This window comes from Amblyraja radiata, chromosome 4 (genome assembly GCF_010909765.2).
Source record: "Amblyraja radiata isolate CabotCenter1 chromosome 4, sAmbRad1.1.pri, whole genome shotgun sequence".
In the NCBI taxonomy this organism is placed as follows: Eukaryota; Metazoa; Chordata; class Chondrichthyes; order Rajiformes; family Rajidae; genus Amblyraja; species Amblyraja radiata.
This window is the reverse complement of record NC_045959.1, coordinates 75,754,121-75,778,758: the sequence shown is the minus strand read 5'-3', so window position 1 is coordinate 75,778,758 and position 24,638 is coordinate 75,754,121. Positions and strand designations below refer to the sequence as shown.

General features: G+C 42.6%; 1 protein-coding gene across 2 annotated transcripts in view; it reads right to left on the bottom strand.

Annotated features, from left to right (window-relative positions):
* The window catches only part of ubxn2b (UBX domain protein 2B), a 38,927-nt gene extending 15,458 nt beyond the window's left edge, over positions 1–23,469 (bottom strand). Inside the window, exons 1-3 of one of the 2 annotated variants that reach the window (XM_033019766.1) lie at positions 23,268–23,469; positions 9,294–9,394; positions 6,094–6,168 (exon numbers count right to left, since the gene is read on the bottom strand). In XM_033019766.1, the coding sequence (XP_032875657.1) occupies positions 6,094–6,168; positions 9,294–9,394; positions 23,268–23,369 (278 nt within the window). In that variant the 5' untranslated portion in view covers positions 23,370–23,469. Of the gene's footprint in view, positions 1–6,093; positions 6,172–9,293; positions 9,395–23,267 lie in introns of both variants that reach the window. The other variant, XM_033019765.1, reaches the window with a different exon arrangement.
* Between the last annotated feature and the right edge of the window lie 1,169 nt (positions 23,470–24,638).

Genomic DNA, 24,638 nt, shown 5'->3' with positions numbered 1-24,638 from the left:
AAATCCTAAGAGGCAATGAGAAGGCACTTTTGGTCAGCCACAAGCAACCACACAAAAGAGTGACGGTCCAGACCATCTCAAGATGGCTGAAACAGGTGCTAACACAGGCTGGGGTGGATACTAATATTTTTAAATCTCATTCCACCAGGGCTGCAGCTACATCGGCAGCGATACAGTTGGATGTACCAATGGACCAAATCCTCAAGGCAGCAGGATGGTCTGGGGAAAAAACATTCCAATTATTTTACAACAAACCAGAAATGAAACCTGGAACGTTTGCAGAAACAATTTTAAGTTCTGTAAATTAATTTAAACCCATAAAAAGGGGTTATAATTTTGTGTTAACAAATTTTATGATTTCAATGTCGAATTCATGTCCATATTATGTTAACACAATTCCTCCTACAGTCATCAAGGCAGACGTGATGCATGGACTCGTTTCCAGGGCATGAAATCACAGAGCTTTAAAATCTTCACGTAGTCACTCACGTGACTCCGAAGTAAAATAGTAAGATTAAACGAGAACTTACCAGTTTGAAGTTTGATCTGTATTTTATGAGGAGTTACGATGAGGGATTACGTGCCCTCCGCTCCCACCCTTGATCATATACTTAACTGGTATCTCTTCTCTAATCTTACTATGTTTAGCCATTATAGTTATCTGTGATTTCACACCGCTGCTTTGAAGAATGACACGCATGCGTCCTGGCGGGCTTCTTCACGTAATCCCTCATCGTAACTCCTCATAAAATACAGATCAAACTTCAAACTGGTAAGTTCTCGTTTAATCTTACTATTATAGCTGCCAATCTCATTGCCTTGTATTGACGGTATACTCTGTGCATTCTAACTGCTGCTTGTATTACCATTGCTGCCTTCTGTTCGTTCCGGATCTCTCTCCGTACCTTCATACCCCTGAATGCAGCTTGAATAGCTAGGGTTGCCCTTTGGATTGCAATTTCTCTTTGCCTTTGACTTCTGCCACTTTGCATTTGCCCTTTGTCCCTTAGCACTTGACCTGTGTCATTTTGCACTTGACTTGTGTCCCTTAGCACTTGACCTGTGTCATTTTGCACTTGACTTGTGTCCCTTTGCACTTGACCTGTGTCCCTTTGCACTTGACTTGTGTCCCTTTGCACTTGACTTGTGTCCCTTTGCACTTGACCTTTGTCCTTTTGCACTTGACCTTTGTCCTTTTGCAATTGACCTTTGTCCTTTTGCACTTGACCCTTGTCCTTTTGCACTTGACCTTTGTCCTTTTGCACTTGACCTTTGTCCTTTTGCATATGACATTTGTCCTTTTGCACTTGACCTTTGTCCTTTTGCACTTGATTTTTGTCCATTTGCACTTGACCTTGGTCCTTTGAGGGACTCTCTGCCCTTTTTAGTTCAGGCTCCTTGCCTCTGGATGCCCTTGGAGGTTTTGGCGAGAAATGAGCCATTAATGCCTCCTTACACTCCTCGTACATTTTATCTGTGGGCTTCGCTGGCAGCAGTAACATACGTAAGGTCTGATAACCCTCTCTTCCTAAGCCTAATATGAACCATGCTCTCTTCTTCTCCTCTGCAGCGATATCATTGGAAATGAAACAAGCCTCCAAGACTTCGGTCCATTTCTCAAAATTACACCCATAATCTAACTGGGGCACTTTTCCTACAATTTGAAAAGCCATGCTACCTGTTTGCTATTCAGGTGCGCTATCTTCTGTTCTCTCACTGTGTATTCTGCACTAGACTTAATCCTTCTACACACTAAGAAGTGATCCAGCCCACTGACTATTACTATTTCTTATAATAATAGATTTATACTATTAACCAACATTTCATGTTAATAGACATATAGAACATTTTAACCATATTCCTGCTATGCACACAGATTTACTATTAATAACAGTGACCAATACATTACATCCAAACAGTCCCGCTTTTACTGTGAAGGAATAGTGAACAATGCATTACATTCAACAGTCCCGCTTTTACTTTCACTGGTCCAGCTTGTCGGCCTATGGACTCCGGTGCCTTCTCGACCTCTCGAGCAGTCCCCACCGGTACTTTTGCTGCTTGCCTTGCCAGACCTCCACTTTTGCTGCTTTTGCTGGCTCCTCCGGGCTTCACCGTTACTTTTGCTGCCGCTGGCTCGTTGCCAAGTCGACTACCGCTGCTCTGCTGACTTGCCTGCCCGCTGTCTCCACAGCCCTCCCGGATGCTACTGGACCCGCTGCTCGGCTCGTCGCTGGCTCCGTTGACACCCTGCGGTAGGTGTGTCACTGCTAGTTACCGCTGCTAGTCCCCGCTGTTCCAAGCATCAGGACTGTGCCCTGCCGTCGGGGGCTGGCTAAGCGCTGTGTCCCGCTTCTCTCGCACGTACCCGCTTCTCCCTCGGCCAGCTTTCTCTCGCGACTGGGCTTTCTCCACTTTCTGCTCACGACCGGGCTGACTCTACTCCCGACCGGGCTGAAGTGCTTGAGCGCTGTGTCCTGCTTCTCTCGTGCGGACCCACTCTTTGCTCGGGGCCGGACTTCCTCTCACGTCTGGGCTTTCCCCCTCGGCCGGTCCGCTTCTCTTGCGCGGCCGGACCCTCTTTTCTGCTTGCAATCGGGCTGACTCTGCTCCCGACTGGGCTTTCTCTGCTCACGGCCATCTCTTGCAACTGGGCTTTCTCGCAAGACCGGTCCGCTTCTCTCGCGGCTAGTTTTTTATTTTTATTTTACTCTGCTGGTCCGCTTCTCACGCGGTCGGCTTTCTCCCTCGACTGGGCTGACTCTTCTCCCAGCCGCGCTGACTCCATTTCGTCGGTGGCTTCACTGGACCTGTCCGTGACCTACCCGGTACTAGGCCCTCACTCGACGTCGTTGGCGGCTCCTGGGCCTGGCTGTGGGCTACACAGCCCTGGAAAACGTCCGAAGTCGGTGGCGGCTACTGGGCCTCTTCTGCCCCTTTGCCTTGGCTACACAGCCCTGGAAAATGTTCCAGGTAAGTTGACACCGTCGCTGTCCTGCTGGTTAGGCTTCCAGCTTTCTGCTGCTTTCTTCGGTGACACTTACTTACTGCCCCACCTGTTTTCCTTGCTTCCTGTTCCGACCTTTCTTTTGTTTGGCGCCAATTCAAAACCATTTGGCGCCAAATCTTTTGGCTTGGTGCCGTTCCACTTTGTTTCCAAACACAACCTTTTTTTTCTGACAGTCCTTCTTCTTTCCTTTTCTGTTCTTTTATCCTCTTCGTGCTGTTGTTGTGTGTTTTGGTGTAACAATTCACCTAAAACTTATACAAAGACTATTCAGCTTGAGGAATTTGACAAAAAGAAAATAACTCAGTCTAAAATGAGTAACAATCCGAAGGACGACATCTTGCCACGTAGACACAACATAGAGATAGCCTGACAAAACTCGCCGACTTGTACAGCTGATGTTTTAAATGCAGTCCCCGGCATAGAGGGATCTGCAGGCCTCTCTTGTCCAGCTCGCAAACAACTGCGACACAACTCCGTATCTACAGTTTAAACTGTTAAACAATCCTATGTGTTGCAAAACAGTCCTGTGGGTGAGTTCACAAACTCTATCCCATCCTCGTCGCCAATTGTAGTGTATTTAGGTACTTGGAACTGACTTAAAAGTACTCTCAGATACAGGAGTAAACTAACAAGCTTCTTTATTCCAGGACGCCACCTTGAGTCTCCCCTAGCGCATGCGTCCCCTCACACAAGACATAACATATGCTAATTATATTACATACATCACAATAGTCATAGTAATACAGTGTGGAAATAGACCTTTCGGCCCAACTTGCCCACACTGGCCAACAATGTCCCAGCTACACTAGTCCTACCTGCCTGCGCTTGGTCCATATCCCTGCAATCGTCCTATCCATGTACACGTCTAACTGTTTCTTAAACGATGGGATAATCCCAGCCTCAACTACCTCCTGTGGCAGCTTGTTCCATACACCCACCGCCCTTTGTGTGACATAGTTACCCCTCAGATTCCTATTAAATCTTTTCCCCTTCATCTTGAACCTATGTCCTCTGGTCCACAATTCCCCTACTCTGGGTAAGATACTCTGTGCATCTACCTGATCTATTCCTCTCATGATCTTATACTGCTATAAGTTCACCCCAAATCCTCCTGCGCTCCAAACAATAGAGACCCAACCTACTCAACCTCACCCTTTAGCTCAGACCCTCTTGTCCTAGCTACATCCCCGTAAATCTTCCCTGAACCCTTTCAAGCTTGACAATATCTTTCCTATAACATGCTGCCCAGAACTGAACACAATACTCTAAATGCGGTCTCACCAACCTTCATACACGATAGTACCTTCAGTATTACTTCAACGGTAATACTGACTGCTCTCAAGACATCTCCATTGACTGTCCCAAGTTCCTCAGTAAATACAGAGGAGAAATACTAATTGAGGACCTTGCCCATCTTCTGTGGCTCCACACAAAGGTGACCACTTTGATTCCTGAGTGGTCCCACTCTCTAGTTACCCTTTTCTCCCTCATGTAGCTATAAAACCTTTTCAGATTGTCCTTAATGCTACCTGCCAGAGCTATCTCCTGGCCCCTTTTTGTCCTTCTGATTTCCTTTTTCAGTTTACGCCTTGGTTCCTGAAACTCCTCCAGGGATGCATTTGATCCCAGCTGCCTATACCCGTCCCAGACATCCTTCTTGTTTTTTTACCAATGCCCCAATTTCCCTCGTCAGCCAAGCTTCCTTACGTTTGCCTCCCTTACCCTTAACTCTAGCAGGGACGTACATATCCTGAGCTTTTGTCAGCCCACTTTTAAAAACATCCCACTTGCCTGATGTTCCTTTCCCCTCAAATAATCTGCTCCAGTCAACTTGAGCGAAACCTTCTCTCATACCCTCAAAGTTGACCTTACCCCGTTGAACATTTTAACACGTGGGCCCTCTCTGTCCCTATCCATAAATATCTTAAGCCTAATTGAAATGTGGTCACTGGTCCCAAAAGGCTCCTCCACAAACACTTCATGAACTATTGGGAAAGTTAAAATCCCCTACAACAACCTTTTTTGACCTGCAGCTGTCTGCAATCTCCTGGCATATTTGTTCTTCTAATTCCCATTGACTATTCCGGGATCTGTAGTCTGTTTATGAGGTGGTGCCTCGTAAAAGAGGCATCTATCATCAAGGATCTTCACCTTCCAGATCATGCCCTCTTCTCACCGCTACCATCATGCAGGTTGAAGCCTGAACTCCCACGCCATCTTCAGGAACAGCTACTTTCTTACAACTACCAGAGTCTTGAACCAACCTATACAACCTCAATCCCATCCCAACAATGGAAGATTACAGCCAACATTTTGCATTGCCATGGATTTGATTTTTTCTAATTAGGTTTTTATACCATTGCCCTGTTTAGTAGTTTTCTTTCTTTTACAATTTTGTGTGATTTATGTACAATTTATTTTTGTGTGTTTGTCAGAGTCCATGTGCCAGTGATACTGATGTAAGCATGATTTTTTCATTGTACCTGTAGCTCACCATGTTTGTGCAAATGACAATAAACTTGAACTTGAACAAGGCATTTATACTAGATCACTGTGGACAAAAGTAAATACATTTGCTTCACTGATAACCACAAAATCCATTTCATTGTTACCGTGGGTACAAGATTGATCATGAGCATGCTCTAAGGTTTCTCTACGAATAATGGCAAATTGGTTTCAGCCAAGTTCTCAAACCTTTCTTATCTTCATAGGAGGAGATGGTGAGGACCAGGAAAAGAGCTCAAAAGTTACTTTGGTACTGATTTATAAAGTGATATTTTGATATGTTCCATTTATAGCCATCTGCTGGAAAATAATCATTGAATGAAATATATATTGATATTAACTCTGCCTCGTCAAAGGAAGTTCACTGCAGGCAAATATTTTATTCTATTTAATTGAGCAATCAGCAATTAACCCCATAGATCATCTCGGCATGAAAACACCAACTTTATGGAAAATGTCATGTGATCTCTATTTCACATTGAGGTTAAATTACCCACAGGGATATTATTTTTTTGATATTCAAATAAAAAATTATTGGTGTTTCCAAGTGCTGTTGTAAATTTCAAAGAAGCTCTTACCGTTCACCTTCATCAGCCGAACTGTTACTCTCTTCATCCCTCAAGTCTTTCAAAGAAGCTATTCGGGAAGTACCACTGCTTGAAGTAGAAAATTCAAAGTATCTGTTATTCGATCATTGAAGTAAAAGATTTTAAATAATATACAGTTCCAACTGGTAGCCGATTACAACTAATCACGTTCACAGTACCTCAGTGTACGTGACAATAAGTGAAACTAACTAACCAACTATTTTAGAGTCATAGAATCAGAGTGATACAGTGTGGAAACAGTTCCTTCGGCCCAACTTGCCCCCATTTGCCAACAATGTCCCAGCTACACTCGACCCACCTGTCTGCGCTTGGTCCACATCCCTCCAAACCTGTCCTATCCATGTACCTGTCTAACTGTTTCTTAAACGATGGGATGGTCCCAGTCTCAACTACCTCCTCTGGCAGCTTGTTCCATACACCCACCACTCTTTGTGTAAAAATGTTACTCCTCAGATTCCTATTAAATCTTTCCCCTTCACCTTGAACCTATGTCCTCTGGTCCACGATTCCCCTACTTTGGGCATCTTCCCAATCTATTCCTCTCTTGATTTTGTAAACCTCTCGCTTTAGCTCACACCCTCTAGACTTGGCAACATCCTCGTAAATCTTTTCTGAACCCTTTCATGCTTGACAATATCTTTCCTATAACATGTCATATGTGTTATTACGTCGCTGAAAGTAATTTTTGAAAGAGTTCTGATCCTTTCTCACACCTCCCTCTGGAAAATGAACCAACACTGAATGTCAGGCCACTTTGTCCTTCTTGTCTGACTTTGTCCCTCATTTACATGGAAGATCATCCAGCTTCACAGTTCACTATTTACATACAGCCTTTTTCTTCCTCCTCCCCAAATACATTTCCAGAACTATCTGGGCATAAACCAATTTCTAACTCCTCTTATTCCTCAGAAGTTAATATTTCATACCCCTAAATCTGAACTACAAGCAAAATTGAAGTGCCTGGGACTGAAAAGAATTCTGAATCATAAATGGTAAATTTGAGAGTCAAGTTTTAATAATTATTGTTTATTAACATGCCTCCTACATTTAATTAGTGGAGAGTAATTAGCTTTTTTTAGCCTACTCTGCGACAATAACTTGCATACCAACTAAGGCAATTAGTAAAAAAAAAGTGATAATGTGATTAATAGGCATAAGATGAAATGATGAAAATCCATTGTTTGGGTTTAACCCAAAAATACTTTTAACATTTTAAAATAACTTACTGTTTCATGTTTCAAGACATTGATTAATTCTTCCAAAAATAACAAAACTTTCTGCGCTTTAACGATTGCATTGCCATTTACCCAATGTGTGCTAGAAATAGACTCTTTAAAATTGCATTTCTTCAGATATTTTATTAAAAATACACATTAACATAGTGAAAGGCCTGGATTGATTTAGATATGACGAGCATGTTTCCACTAGTGGGAGAGTCCAGGACTAGAACCTCGGAATAAAAGTACGCACCTTTATAAAGGAGATGAGGAGGAATTTATTTTGTGTGTGGTTCATCTAGGAAATTCACTGTCATGAAAGGCTGTGGAAGCTAAGTCTTTGGGTATTTTGAGCAAGATTGACAAATTCTTGATTAGTTATAGCCCTGTCCCACGGTACGAGTTCATTCCAAGAGCTCTCCCGAGTTTAAAAAAATCAAACTCGTGGTAAGCACGGAGAATGAACGTAGCGGGTATGTCGGAGCTAACGGCAGGTACTCAGGAAAACTCGCTAACGGCAGGTAAGCACGGGAAGACTCGTGAAGATTTTTCAACGTTGAAAAATGTCCACGAGAGCCCCGAGTACCGACAAGTGGTCATTACCGTAAATCTCTGAGTTCGAATCAGGGCAAACTCGGGAGTGTTCTTGGAATGAACTCGTAACGTGGGACAAGGCTTTAAGGGTGTCAATGGTTATGGGGAGAAAGCAGGTGAATGACATTGAGAGGGAAAGTTAGAGCCGTATGAGGGCGATAGATCAAAAATTTGACAGATTTCTGGTAATATTAATGCATAGGAACATGAAGCTCTCAACCATTTCCACTTTGTCACCATTGATGCTGATTGGCATACTCTACCATGCTTCCTCAAGTCAATAACTAGCTCCTTTGTCTTGCTAATATTGAGGGAGAGGTTGTTGCCCTGACATTATGCTACTCCTGGGGACGCCGCACGATTGGCAGCCCCGCCAACAGTCTGTGTATTTTTTCGTCTTTTTTCTATTTTAGTTAAAAGTTTGTGTAAATGTTGTCCAGTTTGTTTTATGTGGGGAAGGTGGGGGGGGGGGGGGAGAGAAGGAAACTTTTTTTCAGTTTCTTACCTTGCCGGAGATGCGATTGATTTTCGGGTCGCATCTCCGGTCGCTCTGCGGCCTACCATCGATGGAGCTGGAGTCATCCTCGGACTGACTAGAGCCCCACCGCGGAGCGTGGACTTAACATTAGAGCTGATCCCTTGCATGGGGCACCATCAAGAGCTCACAGTCTCGGGAGAGACCGAGTCCGGAAGCTCCAACGACGCAGAGGCTCGACCAGCCCCGACCCGGGGTCCGATCGCTGGCGCGAGGGAGCTGACATCCATCGATGCAGGAGCTGATTGTCCCCTCAATGGAGGGCTCTAGGCCCCTGGCCACGGGAGAGCATTGAAGGGAAGAGATATGAACGTTTTTTCGCATTCCATCACAGTGAGGAATGTGGGGGAGTCACTGTGGTGGATGTTTATGTTAAAATGTATTTTGTGCATTACTTTTAATTTGTATTGACTTGGCAAATTAAATTCCTCGTACGTTGCAAAACATATTTGGCTAATAAAGTATTATTGTGATTGTGATATTTGATTGATGTTATTAAGTTCTTTATTGTCTTCCTAGACACTCCATTGGTCATCATCCAGACCACCTCAGCGTGTCATCTGCAAACTTTTCAATTAATTCAAAGACAAATTTGGCCGCAAGTCGAGAGTATAGTAGGGGAATATAGCGGAGCATCTGTGTTGAGAATACTTTCTCCTACACAAATGCATATTTGAACTCGTGTCTCTGATCCACCTGCCAGCCATGTAACTTAAATTTTACCATATCCAGTGATATAAAATCTAAAGCAACAGAATGGATAAAAAGAACAATTGGGTTAAAAAAGTAAATAAAAGCTGACTATACTAATTGTTACCTCTTACCTATGAACCACAGGTCTGAAATTAGTGGCATTTTTAAACGCTGGGACATCTTGAACTGTTTGATTGCCATCGTCATCCTCATAGAAACTAGCCAGAGCTAACTGCATAAGAAAACACAGCAAAAAATAAGCCAAAACATCACTTCAAATTTAAACCACCTTTTAAAATACATAATACTATCAGATTTTATCTGGAACATGATTACAACAGCAGCAGAGTGACGCAGCTGGTAGAGTTGCTGCTTCACAGCGCCAAAGACCTGGATTTGATCCTGACCTCAGGTGCTGTCTGTGTGCAGTTTGCACATTCTCCTTGTGACCGCATGGGTTTCATTTGGGTGCTTCAGGTTTCTCCCACATCCCAAAGATGTGCGGGCTTGTAGGTCAATTAGTCCCTCTAAATTACGCCGAGTGTGTCGGAAGTGGAAGCAAAAGTGGAATAACTTAGAACGAGTGACGGATAGTCGTCTCTCACTCGGTGGGACGAAGGGCCCGTTTCCATGCTGCATCTATAAATTACACTAAAATGATTCCATAAAAATATTTCACTATTACAGTTAATCATAAACAGCAGATTCTAAATTCAGGTGCACATAGTTCTTAAAATTTAATTTTGAATGCACCAGTAAAATCTAGATTGGTTAATCAAATAACTAATTTTCATTGCTGCTTGGATAGATGCAAATACAGTATATATTTTTTCAATCATGGAGGGCCATTCCAAATAACCAATTAATATACAGCAATTCCAGTGCAAACATTTAAAACAGCCAGCTAATTTTTATTGTTCCCTATTCAACGTTATTCCATATCTCAAATTTTTGGATAGTGATCTGTGAATTCTCCAAGGGCAAATTTCCATAACTTGAATAGCCTTAATGTGAAGGGTCGCCTATATTCAAATAGCTTGGAAAGGATCAATGGGAGACACATTTTATATAGACTAACCAATGAGCTTTATTAAGGAAGGTGACAACATTGATTGTCCAAAGCTGCAAAATGGTTAGGAAGAAGAAATAAATCATAGGCACAAATTATATAATTTATGACGTTCTTAGCGGTAATTTTAGTACCATGACCAAACCATATAACCATATAACAATTACAGCACGGAAACAGGCCATCTCGGCCCTACAAGTCCGTGCCGAACAATTATTTTCCCTTAGTCCCACCTGCCTGCACTCATGCCATAACCCTCCATTCCCTTCTCATCCATATGCCTATCCAATTTATTTTTAAATTATACCATCGAACCTGCCTCCACCACTTCCACTGGAAGCTCATTCCACACCGCTACCACTCTCTTAGTAAAGAAGTTCCCCCTCATGTTACCCCTAAACTTCTGTCCCTTAATTCTGAAGTCATGTCCTCTTGTTTGAATCTTCCCTATTCTCAAAGGGAAAAGCTTGTCCACATCAACTCTGTCTATCCCTCTCATCATTTTAAAGACCTCTATCAAGTCCCCCCTTAACCTTCTGCGCTCCAGAGAATAAAGACCTAACTTATTCAACCTTTCTCTGTAACTTAGTTGTTGAAACCCAGGCAACTTTCTAGTAAATCTCCTCTGTACTCTCTCTATTTTGTTGACATCCTTCCTATAATTGGGCGACCAAAATTGTACACCATACTCCAGATTTGGTCTCACCAATGCCTTGTACAATTTTAACATTACATCCCAGCTTCTATATTCAATGCTCTGATTTATAAAGGCTAGCATACCAAAAGCTTTCTTTACCACCCTATCTATATGAGATTCCACCTTCAAGGAACTATGCACGGTTATTCCCAGATCCCTCTGTTCCACTGTATTCTTCAATTCCCTACCATTTACCATGTACGTCCTATTTTGATTTGTCCTGCCGAGGTGTAGCACCTCACATTTATCAGCATTAAACTCCATCTGCCATCTTTCAGCCCATTCTTCCAAATGGCCTAAATCACTCTGTAGACTTTGGAAATCCTCTTCATTATCCACAATAATCTTGGTATCATCTGCATACTTACTAATCCAATTTACCACACCTTCATCCAGATCATTGATGTACATGACAAACAACAAAGGACCTAACACAGATCCCTGAGGCACCCCACTAGTCACCTGCCTCCAACCCGACAAACAGCCATCCACCATTACCCTCTGGCGTCTCCCATTCAGCCACTGTTGAATCCATCTTGCTACTCCTGCATTTATACCCAACAGTTGAACGTTCTTAACCAACCTTCCATGAGGAACCTTGTCAAAGGCCTTACTAAAGTCCATATAGACAACATCCACTGCTTTACCCTCATCAATTTCCCTAGTAACCTCTTCAAAAAATTCAAGAAGATTAGTCAAACATGACCTTCCAGGCACAAATCCATGTTGACTGTTCCTAATCAGACCCTGTTTATCCAGATGCTTATATATATTATCTCTAAGTATCTTTTCCATTAATTTGCCCACCACTGAAGTCAAACTAACAGGTCTATAATTGCTAGGTTTACTCTTAGAACCCTTTTTAAACAATGGAACAACATGCGCAGTACGCCAATCCTCGGGGACTATTCCCGTTTCTAATGACATTTGAAATATTTCTGTCATAGCCCCGGCTATTTCTACACTAACTTCCCTCAATGTCCTAGGGAATATCCTGTCCGGACCTGGAGACTTATCCACTTTTATATTTTTCAAAAGTGTCAGTACTTCTTTTACTTTGAAACTCATAGTATCCATAGCTACTCTACTAGTTTCCCTTACCTCACATAATTCAATATCCTTCTCCTTGGTGAATACCGAAGAAAAGGAATTGTTCAATATCTCCTCCATCTCTTTTGGCTCTGCAGATAGCTGTCCACTCTGTCTCTCCAATGGACCAATTATATCCCTCGTTATCCTTTTGCTATTAATATAGCTGTAGAAACCCTTTGGATTTACTTTCACCTTACTTGCCAAAGCAACCTCATATCTTCTTTTAGCTTTTCTAATTTCTTTCTTAAGATTCTTTTTACATTCCTTATACTCCTCAAGCACCTCATTTACTTCATGCTGCCTATAATTATTGTAGATCTCCCTCTTTTTCCGAACAAGATGTCCAATTTCCCTTGAAAACCAGGGCTCTTTCCAATTTTTACTGTCTTCTTTCAACCGAACAGGAACATAAAGATTCTGTACTCTTAAAATTTCCCCTTTAAATGTCCTCCATTTCTCTTCTACATCCTTCCCATAAAACAAAATGTCCCAGTTCACTCCTTTTAAATCATTTCGCATCTCATCAAAGTTAGCCTTTCTCCAATCAAAAATCTCAACCCTAGGTCCAGTTCTGACCCTCTCCATAATTATATTGAAACTAATGGTATTGTGATCACTGGACCCGAAGTGCTCCCTAACGCATACCTCCGCCACCTGTCCCGTCTCATTTCCTAACAGGAGGTCCAGCACTGCCCCTCCTCTAGTAGGTACCTCTATGTATTGCTGCAAAAAACTATCCTGCACACATTTTACAAACTCCAAACCATCCAGCCCATTTACAGAATGTGTTTCCCAGTCTATGTGTGGAAAGTTGAAATCTCCCACAATCACTACCTTGTGCTTACTACTAATATCTGCTATCTCCTTTCATATTTGCTCTTCCAATTCTCGATCCCCATTTGGCGGTCTATAATACACCCCTATAAGTGTTGCTACACCTTTCCCACTTCTCAGTTCCACCCAAATAGCCTCCCTAGATGAGCCCTCCAATCTATCCTGCCAAAGCACTGCTGTAATATCTTCCCTGACAAGTAAGATAAATCAAAGCAGAGTTGAAAATATTTAAATAACAATCCATAGCTCCTGGCCAACACAACTGAAAATTGACAGCTTGCTTAAGAATATTGTGCAAGGGCAAACTAGAACTAGGATTGTTGTGAGAAGATAATGAGCTTTTGAGATAATGTCAGACCAAGTATACGTAGAACTTTTGGAAGTTGCTTCATCACTCTAGTAAAGAGATATCTGCACAAAAAGTCATAAATTCAGAAATCTGTGCAAGAGCTCATTGTTGATAACAGTTCAGTTCCTTTGTAAAAGTCTACTTAAATAGCATGTCAATTTGACATCATGAAACTTCTGTGAAAGCATACATTGGTAGCCACTTCCTTAAACTTTGGCTTACTGAAGTAAAAAAGACATACAAAAGCACGCAAAAAAAATAATGTAGATAAAATGCAAAGTTTCTTTTGCCATCAGTCTAATTATAAATTCTGAATGGATCTGTTTCTACCTTTACATTCCTCTTCTCTAGTATGTCAACTGCATGTTCCACTTTCAGACATGTTAACATTTACTGTATAGCTTTAAAATTGATTACAAAATTATATGGTATCTGTCTAAATCTATTAAAAATATCTAAAATATTTACAAAGATATACATGTTCAAGATTCAATTTAATTGTCACATGTACCAATTAAGCTACAGGGAAATTTGAGTTACCCTGCAGTCATACTAAGTAAAACGCAAAAATACACACAGCACATAAAATGAAGTTTAACATAAACATCCAACGTCTGAAGAAGGGTCTCAACCCGAATCGTCACCCATCCCTTCTCTCCAGAGATGCTGCCTGTCCCATTGAGTTACTCTAGCATTTTGTGTCATTCTTCGATTTAAACCAGCATCTGTAGTTCTTTCCCACACATATGCAGTTATTTGTTTCTAAATAAAAGCTCATTGTGCAGGAGGTACAAAAATGGCAGTAACATGAACCGTAAAGAGGATAGGGATAATTGCAGCAGCATATGGACAGACATGTAGCAGATTAAATTTTATTCAGCAAAATTAGGCGATGCATTTTGGTAGAATAATCAGAGGTAATATTGGATAAAGGATACTGTTCTTAAAAGAAGTGCATGATCAGAGGGAACTGGAGGTGTGTGCGTGATAAATCATGGGAAATGACAGGGCAAGTTGAGAAAATGATAAATAAGGTATACTCAATTTTAGGTTTCATCAACAGCAACATGCTGTTTTATTTTGTGAGATTGTGACTAACAGAATAGCTGAGGCTGGAGAAATCACAGAAAAGTACAGCATAGGGACTGGTCCTTCAGCCCTTCCAGCAATCCCAATCAATAAACAGGCAGCTTTGAGGCCATAATAGAATATAAGGTTTTGCAGATTTGAATCATTAAATGGAGAAAGAATATTTCAGTTACAAACAACTATATTGTAACAAATTATTGGAAAAACATGAAGAAAGTAATAAAATGTCAAACCCCTCTGCTCGTTAAGTCTTCCGTGATACGAGCAGTGGCCAGTTGCAATGAGTCTCATGGCCTTCTGCCCATCAGAGAATCCTGTCTGCGATGGCTGGTCTAGAGAACTCGAGGGTCCTGGCATTGTTCCAATCCCAGTCCAAGGTGAAGTCTCCTCTCTCTTCAACCCGCCACCTCCCGAAGGTGAAGTCTTAAAACTAGTAACAAGTTTCACAGCCTTCTACCCATCGGGGACTTCTGCTTGTGGAGAATGGGAATCCTGGCATCGTTCCGGTTCCGGTCTTAGGTGAAGTTCCAAGACTCATAATGAAACTCCCCCTTTATACACCAAGACTAACCTAAGATAAACAACTTCTCGTGACAATTGCTTAGTCTATATCAGCAGTTTTGGAGAAAAAAAAGATAAAGAAAACAAAATTCACACAGCTGTGCATGCTAATCTGCACGTACCAATTTAACTCATTAGTTGCTGGATATCATGCCTTATGAAATGTTATGAAACGGTGCCTTATGAAATGTTATAGTATCCAGATGTGACTACACCTACAAGAATGCATGCAGGTTTGGTCTGTCTAAGGAAAAATATACCTGCAAAAGAGGGGAACACAAAGTTTAATCAAACTAATTCTTGAGATAGAAAAAGTTATATAGAAATATTAAGCATTCTGGGCTCTCGATCTATTAAGCATTCTATGCTCTCGAGGGTTTTGAAGATTGAGAGCTTTTCTCATTGAAGCAGGATAATGATTTGCAACCAGAACCAAGGTGGGGTGGGAGTAGGGGTTATAGGTTAAATATGGTTATAGCCTAAGGGCTCGTCACATACCTGAATAGGAAGACATTTCTTCACCTAAAGGGAAGTGAATCATTTCCATTATTTAGTTTTGAATTAACAAATTTTCATATTCAGACTGTTCAACAAGAACATTAATGAGAGCAGGTTATGAAGTTTTAGGAATCGTCTTTCAGTCTTGACATGTTCACTGCCCTGGCGGTCAGCCTAAATGTTAAGGGCCCGTCCCTTTAGGCGATTTTATCGGCGACTGCCAGCTACAGTCAGTCACAGCAGGACGCCGAAAAGTCGGCCTCTGGACCCACCCACGACAATGTCTACGACAACCTACCACCTAGTCGACATCAAGCTACGTCAAGCTATGACTACCGGCGACCCAATTCTTCGCGACTTAGGACATCCACCTACGACCACACCTACAACAACTTACGACCACATAGGCGACAACCTACGACAACCGAAGTCAACCTATGTCCACCCGCGACAAGCTACGACATACTACATACATACTACAACCTATCGGCCACAACTGAAGACAATTCAGTCCCCTCTGCCTGTCGCCGGTTGACGTAGGTAGTTGCCAATGAAATTCACGGACGTCATCATCCAGCAACAACCTACGTCACCTGGCGACAACCTAAGACAGTACCTACGACAGGAGAAGACAAGCTACGTCAAACCCACAGTCGCCAAAAAGTTTGAACATTTCCAAATCCAGCAGCGACAAGAAAAAAGTTACGACTCTTTTGCCGACTTGAGGAGACAACTCAGGACCATACAGGTGTCACCCCGCGACCATGTGGCGACAGCCTAGTCGCCGAAAAATTCAGGACAGGCCCTTTAGGCTACGTAATGAGTTGAAGGGCGCACACAAGGAAGACTGGAAACCAGTTAGGCATAAAGTCAGGCACAATAAGGATATACGAAGGTCAGGATTGGTCCCCAAGCCCCAATGTATCTGGATGACTTGCAGGGAAAATTGGGGGACCTGGGAGGGGAAGAAACCCTTTGCTCCTCCTAGCTATTCAATTCTCTGCTACTTTTACGATTCCCTGCCTGACTCAACAATTGGCAGACAAACCAGTAGAACCGGTTAAATCAAAAGGTTAGCAACATAATTGTTTAAAATGTTAATTAATCTTGGGGTAGGCTGGGTGTCTATCCAACTCCACCTCTGCCAAACTCAGATGAGATTAGGTTGGGTTTCATATTTCTTAATTGTAACTTCTGATACAACCACCACCACAGCTCTTCTGGCGGGTTAAAATATCACCCATCTCAGTAATGGGCCTGTCCCACTTAGGCAACTTTTTAAGGGCCTGTCCCACGAGCATGCGACTGCATCTATTTAATAAAGTGATTGTTGCATTTGTTTGTTTATAATGTAATCAAACATTATGGGCGAAAGTTCCTAAATTTCTAATATCTAGTCTGAGTCAAATACAAGGATAAATATTTAATATTCAAGTCAAGTGAAGTGGACTAGAATTGATTGGACCTAGCCCAGTCCATCATGGCGCAGCCATCCCCACTATCAAAAGTATTACGAGGAGCTGTCGCTGGAAGACAGCATTTATCATCAAGCATCTCTACGACCTGGGTCATGTCTTTCTCTCACTGCCACCATGGGCCAAAGGTTCCATACCAGCAAGTTCCTGAACAACTACTTTCCTGCAATCATTAGGTTAATGAACCAGCCTGTTTAACCCTAATCCTACCTCAACAACGGAACACTACAGATCTCCTGTTTCTCTGTCCTGGATCTCCTCCATGTCCAGAGTGAGCAACACCGGAAATTGGAGGAACAGCACCTCATATTCCGCTTGGGGAGTCTGCATCCTGTGGGCATGAACATTGAATTCTCCCAATTTTGTTAGCCCTTGCTATCTCCTCCCCTTCCTCAGCCCTCGGGCTGTCTCCTCCCATCCCTCGGCCCTCGGGCTCCTCCTCTTCCTTTTTCTTTCCTTCTCACCGCCACCCCCTATCAGCCTGAAGAAGGGTTTCGGCCCGAAACGTTGCCTATTTCCTTCGCTCCATAGATGCTGCTGCACCCGCTGAGTTTCTCCAGCATTTTTGTGTACCTTCGATTTTCCAGCATCTGCAGTTCCTTCTTGAACACTATAGATCTCCTGTTCTGCGATGGGCTTGCTTTATAATTGTCGTTAACACTAATGTTTGCACTTGCTTTTTGCAGAGTATTTTTATTTTCATTTTATTGCATAATATATGTACAATTTAATGTTGTACGTGTTGTCTGAGACTCTTTGCCTGTGATGTTGTTGCAAGCAAGAGTTTCTGTGTACCTGTACCTCACCATATTTGTGCATATTACAATAAACTCAACTTGAATATTAAATGTAAGAACAAGGATAATCAGAATGAATTATTCAATGGTACACCTTTCTATTTCATATCAAGAAGGTCAAGGTCAACAGAATGGTATCCAATCAAATAAATATATATATATATATATATATACTTAAAAGATCCAACCACAAACAAACATGTTTGGTATACAAACAATGGCTTACAAGTTTTTCTTTCATTTTGCTAACCAAATGGAAACTATCGATTGGAATCACAGAGCCATAGACATACAGCTTGGAAACAGGCCATTTGGCCCAACTAATGAGAAAGTCTAGGACCACAGGACACAGCTTCGGATTAAAATGACGTACCTTTACAATGGAGATGAGGAGGAATTTCTTTAGCCGGAGGGTGGTGAAACTGGAAATCATTCTCACACAGTGGTAGAGGCCAAGTCAATGGGCATTTTAAAAGCGGACATTGATAGGCTTTTGATTAGTAAGGGTGTCAAAGGTTACAGGGAGAAGGTAGGAGAATGGAGTTGAATGGAGAAAAATAAATCAGCAATGAACAAACGGCAGAGCGGACAAGTTGGGCCAAATGGCCTAATTCTGCTCCTTTGTCTTATGAACCTGCCCATGCCAAGTAAGATGCCCCATCTATGCTAGTCTCATTTGCCTGTATTTGGCCCATATACCTCTAAACCTTTCCTATCCATATACTGTTATGGTTATGAAAATAATCTTAATCATATACAGTACAACAGTCCATGCTCATTATTAGAAATGTAGCCTCTCATTTTGTGGAAATACTAGCTACTATAATAAATAGTACACATTCGAAAGTAGGACTGCTCATTCGTTTTGAGGATATATATCTGATAATTGAAGTTCAAGCTTTCATTAGTGTTTACTGAATTCATTAGCAGCATTAGTTCTGGCAAAACAAATATATCAGAAATAACTCCTCAAAAATAACATTCTGTAAATTGATTTTTTTTCTCATTCTTTTTTGGTGACAAAATTACCAATATTTGAGTATATTTCTGATTGCAATGCAAGATTAAACTATACTGACAGTATAAACTCTTAAAACCAACAGAATCAAATTCATGGAGCTCAGTAGCAGTAATTCACTGTACAATTAAAGTACAGTTATATGATTCACCCCTGCCACCAACCACCCATCATTCCACTAAACTAATGCACTAAACTAAACTGAAGCATTTGAAAATGTTTGTGGTAATCTTAAAAGACTAGAAAATAATTAGTTTTCTTTGGTTATATAGTTAAACTGTATCCTAAACCACAGTTTCAATGCAAGGTTAAAAGCATGAAAATATTACATTGCAATAATTGGGAAATAATAAAGATCTGAGAATTAATACTTCTGAAAAGAATACTGATATGTTGGCGTGAACTAAATATCTAGGACTGCTTTGAATCAATTACGAATAGTCAACATATAAAATTCTTAAGGGGTTGGACAGGCTAGATGCAGGAAGATTGCTCCCGATGTTGGGGAAGTCCAGGACAAGGGGTCACAGCTTAAGGATAAGGGGGAAATCCTTTAAAACCGAGATGAGAAGAACTTTTTTTCACACAGAGAGTGGTGAATCTCTGGAACTCTCTGCCACAGAGGGTAGTCGAGGCCAGTTCATTAGCTATATTTAAGAGGGAGTTAGATGTGGCCCTTGTGGCTAAGGGGATCAGAGGGTATGGAGAGAAGGCAGGTACGGGATACTGAGTTGGATGATCAGCCATGATCGTATTGAATGGCGGTGCAGGCTCGAAGGGCCGAATGGCCTACTCCTGCACCTAATTTCTATGTTTCTATGTTTCTAATATTAATAATTATTTCCAACTATTGGCTGTAAATAACCCTGTGTCTAATCAAGGGTTTCACAATGGTGCTGCTGGTAAAGCTGCTGCCTCAGAGCTCCAACAATCTTGTTTAATCCTGACCTTTGATGCTTCCCTGTGAGGAGTTTACATGTTCTCCCTGTGAATTAATCAGTAACTGCTGTGGATCTTGGGGAGCTGAACTGGGTTGTATGTGATTAGATGAGATCATATGGGTGTTGGCTAGTAGAGATGATTTGCAGAGGGAGAAAAATAAATGACTGTCTGGATCAATGGCCTGATGTTCAGTGGTAAGATCATGGTCCAGTACAGTTATGAGAATGAGTCAGAGAGCCAATGATCAAGATACAGATCATCAAACAGCACTGCCCTCATTAGCAAGTTTGATACTAATATTGGGATTGGTTCTTGGTGGACATTGATGGAGTGATCCTTGAACCAATCACCTCTTTCATACCCCTTCACAAAGGTGCTGCCATGTACTTCTAACCTTACCTTTACCCTTTTCAATTATTGCACATCAAATTTTTTAGCACTTCGTCACATTGCACAACAATTGTGCACCATATGTATATATGTAGTTTACCCTGCGAGTTTCATGTGAAAAAAGAATTTCATTCCATCCTGGTGTGTATGGCAATAGAGTAATCGGAATCTGCATGATCGGAAGTAGAGTCATAGTCATACAGTGTGAAAACAGGCCCTTCGGCCCAACTTGCTCACACCGACCAACATGTCCCATCTACACTAGTCCCACCTGCCTGCATTTGGTCCATATTGCTCTAAATCTATCCTATCCATGTACCCGTCTACATGTTTCTTAAACTTTGCAATAGTACCTGCCTCAACTACCTCCTCTTTTTTGACCATCCTATCTACCTGTGTTGCCACTTTCAAGGGAAGTAGATGGGTTAGAATGACTAAGTGGAGTTGAAAAACAGAACATTCAATATCATGCTAGCAGTGTACAAAGAATAAATCAAGATGTTATAAGGAGGGAAATGTCCAGGTAAACTGGGATCTGTACCCTGGAAAAAAGTAACACGGGTGAAATCTCCTGACCAAAGAAATAGACATGATGGCAAAGTGGAGGAAGAGAGCTGGATCATCATATTGGGCTCAAAAAGCACTGAAACACAGGGAATAAAGCAGAGGTCTCTGCTGAAGAATTATTCTTCATTCATGTTCCGTCTAGTTTTATGCAAATTTCACGTTTTGCTTCTGCAATGTTTAGTTCCAATAGGGGTTTGTTTTGCCCCTTTCATTTTGTTTACCTGTTTTCATTTGTTTCCTTCTATTTACATGTCCTCCAGGCAGATCATCTATCATTAATGAACATGTTTTACCACCACTGCTTGCCATTCAATTCCCACTTACCAAATATCCCTGCTGTTCTCACCAATGATCTTAGAGCGGAGCAAGTTGGTCCACTCCTGCGAAATCCAATGGACTGACGTGTAGTACGCACCGGAGCGTAACTTCCACCATTTCAGTAAATACGACCAGACTTCAGTTATGCCTCTCGCAGTGTAATGAGCATTGCGGAGGAACAGTTTGTGTGTTTTAAAATGTTTTAAATGATCTTTTACATTTTATTTTTAAATGCAGTAAACCTTCATCAATTTCCCCCATCACTGTCAGCAATTTGGTCGCCATTTGCTGAAGTAAGTGTGTGTGTGGAAACTTGCGTGATTGTTAATCTGACTGGAAGCCAAATCTGACTGGACACACGCTAATATACACGAAAATGGCACATACCTTGTACAGGGAGAAACTGTAGATGCTGATTTAAACCGAAGACAGACACAAAAGGCTGGATCAGGAGAAAAGGTGGATCAGGAGAAAAGGAATGGGTGATATTTCGGGTTGACTTTTTCGATAGCTGCCATGACCTGTTTGATGTGACCCTTCGCCCTGCTCCTGGTCTCGGCCCGCACCGATCTGCTATGTGTGTGTGCGTGTGTGGCGGAGTCTGAGGGGAGAAGCGCCGGCACCAAGAGCGAACGAACACGCGGACAGACGGACGAAAGCAACGATCATAGAGCGGAATAGGTGAAATAAAGAAAAAACACCCCAAAGGAAATACATGTTTAACAAAAAAAGGGGGGCCGGCAATTGCTCCGTGTCCGGGGTGGGGGGGGGAGGATGGCTTGAGTTCCACTTTCCCCTGACTCAGTCTGAAGACGGGTCTCGACCCGAAATGTCACTTATTCCTTTTGTCCAAAAATGCCGCCCGACCCCCTGCATTTTGTGTCTACCCTTTAACCTCTCAGCCTGATATAGCAGAATCTCCATGAATTAGCTTGACGTCATGATAGAAGCCGGTTATGGAAATGGCGCTGAAGCTTACCCATCACCTACTACGGATTTTTCGCGGAGTAAACCATCTTGATCTAAGATCTTTGGTTCTCATCATGTTCAATGTTCAGCTGGTGTGTACACTTTAACTTCACACTGCTGGCCATTTGAGAATGGAGAATCCGTCAGGGAAAACACACTGCAATGAAGCTAGCAGAAGACCAGGTAAACTGGCGAATTCTAGCCTTCATTTTACTGTGCAAAATCAGGCAGCAGAATACCACTTTATTTAATCCTTAGTAATAGTGACTACTGATAGTTATTTAATCCTTAGTAATAGTGACTACTGATGGTCTAATCTTTAATCTTTAAGCTTAATATAAAATCATAGTCAAAATCAACCTCCTCAATGGCCAGAGTCAGTCAAGAAGAATGCATGTCAGTAATGTTCCTGTTACATTTGTTGATAAATACAGGACCACAGAACATAAAACAAGAAAGAGCAGGAATACTCTAGCTCAACTGAATCAAGGCTGACCTACCTCAGCTGCATTCTGTTTTCTTGCAACTTCCCTATGTTCTTCGAATCACTTAATATTCAAAAATTGGTCTCAGCGTTGAATAAAATTACTGATTCCCACAACTCTCCTTGATAGAGAATTCCAAAGATTCACCACCCTTCGAGTGAAGAATTTTCCCTTGCTTTTTTTTTATCCTAGTGGCCTTGCCCTCATTAAACCCACTGACTCCCACAGCTATTTAGACTACACTTCTTCCCACCCTGCTTCCTGCAGACTCTATCCCCTACTCCCAATTCCTCCATCTACACCGCATCTGCACCCAAGATGGGGTGATCATGGCTGATCATCCACAATCAGTACCCCGTTCCTGCCTTCTCCCCATATCCCCTGACTCCGCTATTTTTAAGAGCCCTATCTAGCTCCCTCTTGAAAGTATCCAGAGAACCGGCCTCCATCGCCCTGAGGCAGAGAATTCCACAGACTCACCACTCTGAGTGAAAAAATGTTTTTTCGGAAATGTCAATTCCCTTTGCCGTTTTCACACCTTATCTATGTAGACATGTCCCCCCCCCCCTTGACGTCAATCTGAAGGGTCTCCATCCCAAACGCCTCCCCCCCCCCCCCTCCCTTTCCTGCTGCCTGCCTCAGTTACTCCAGCATTTTTGTGTCTATCCTTGGTTGCAGTTTGCGCAGTCAAGGTGGAATATTCTCCCCCCACCCATAGTGTCCACCCCGTGAGAAATGTTATATCAGTGTCAGAACCACAGCACTGCAGCCAGGCAAATGTTCACTCTTCTGCTGTGCTAACTGGAGTGGAGAGATGACCAACGGTGGCGAATAGGGACATGTTTGACACACTGGAGAGCTGCGCCAGACAGGCTGAGCCCTCCACACCCGGTCCCGGTCCCTGTCCCGGTCCCTGCACACGCACGGAGCGCCCCGGGAGAGTGAACCCCGTCACCTGCATGTCCCAGCTGGTCGTCTCCAGGCGGGCTCTGGCTCCTTCCTCCGCCGCCCCGGTTAACCGCACCAACCGCAGAGCTCGCTCCTCACCTTCCGCCATCTTCGCATTAATGTATCCGTGCCCGGGGCGGCCGCTGCCCGTGACCCGCCCCCCGCGCTAGCGAGCGAGAGCGAACCCCCGGGGCCGCCCTGCGCTCTCAGGAAACACTGGCTTTGCAACCAGCAGCCACCTGCAACACTCTGCCCGACTCGCTCCTCTATAATCTTTGTCCACTAGCATTTATCTTTCCCGCAAGCTGCCCCCCGCGAGCTCAAGCTGCCCATCGCTCTCCTCTCCAAAGTCATTGAACACTTCCAAAGAACCCGCTTACCACCTTCTACCTAATCAGCAACTCGACATTTCAACATCTTTAATGCACCCATCCTGCAGAACTGGCCAAACTTAAAACGACAGTTTGTTATATAATTTTTAATCCTGGGGCTTCTTTTTACTCCCTTCAGGATCACCTTTTCATATTCATTCCATATTCCCCCAACACGTATTACTATATATCTCCTTGCCAATCCAATTCATTGGAAATATTGAATTTACCTAATACTGAGAAATGCATACTACTCTCCGAGGTCAACACACATTTCTCAATATGCAACTCACAGTGAAGTTCTATTACACAGAGTTCTGGCGCATGTTTCCTAACTCTATTTAGACCTTTTAATTGCAATAGACAAAAGATGCAGGAGTAGGCCATTCGGTCCTTCGAGCCAGCACCGCCATTCAATATGATCATGGGTGATCATCCACAACCAGTACCACGTTTCTGCCTTCTTGCCATATCCTCTGACTCCGCTATCTTTAAGAGTTCTATCTAACTCTCTCTTGAAAGCATCCAGAGAATTGGCCTCCACTGCCTTCTGAGGCAGAGAATTCCACAGATTCACAACTCTCGGGCTGAAAAAGTTTTTCCTCATCTCTGTTCTAAACGGCCTACACCTAATTCTTAAACTTTGGCCCCTGGTTCTGGTCTCCCCCAACATCGGGAACATGTTTCCTGCCTCTAGCGTGTCCGATCCCTTAATAATCTTGTATGTTTCAATAAGATCCCCTCTCATCCTAAATTCCAGAGTATACAAGCCCAGGCGCTCCATTCTATCAACATATGACAGTCTCGCCATCCCGGGAATTAACCTTGTGAACCTACGCTGCAAATGTCCTTCCTCAAATTTGAAGACCAAAACTGCACACAATACACCAGGTGTGGTCTCACTAGGGCCCTGTACAACTGCAAAAGGACCTTTTTGCTCCTATACTTAACTCATCTTGTTATGAAGGCCAATATGCCATTCGCTTTCTTCACTGCCTTCTGTACCT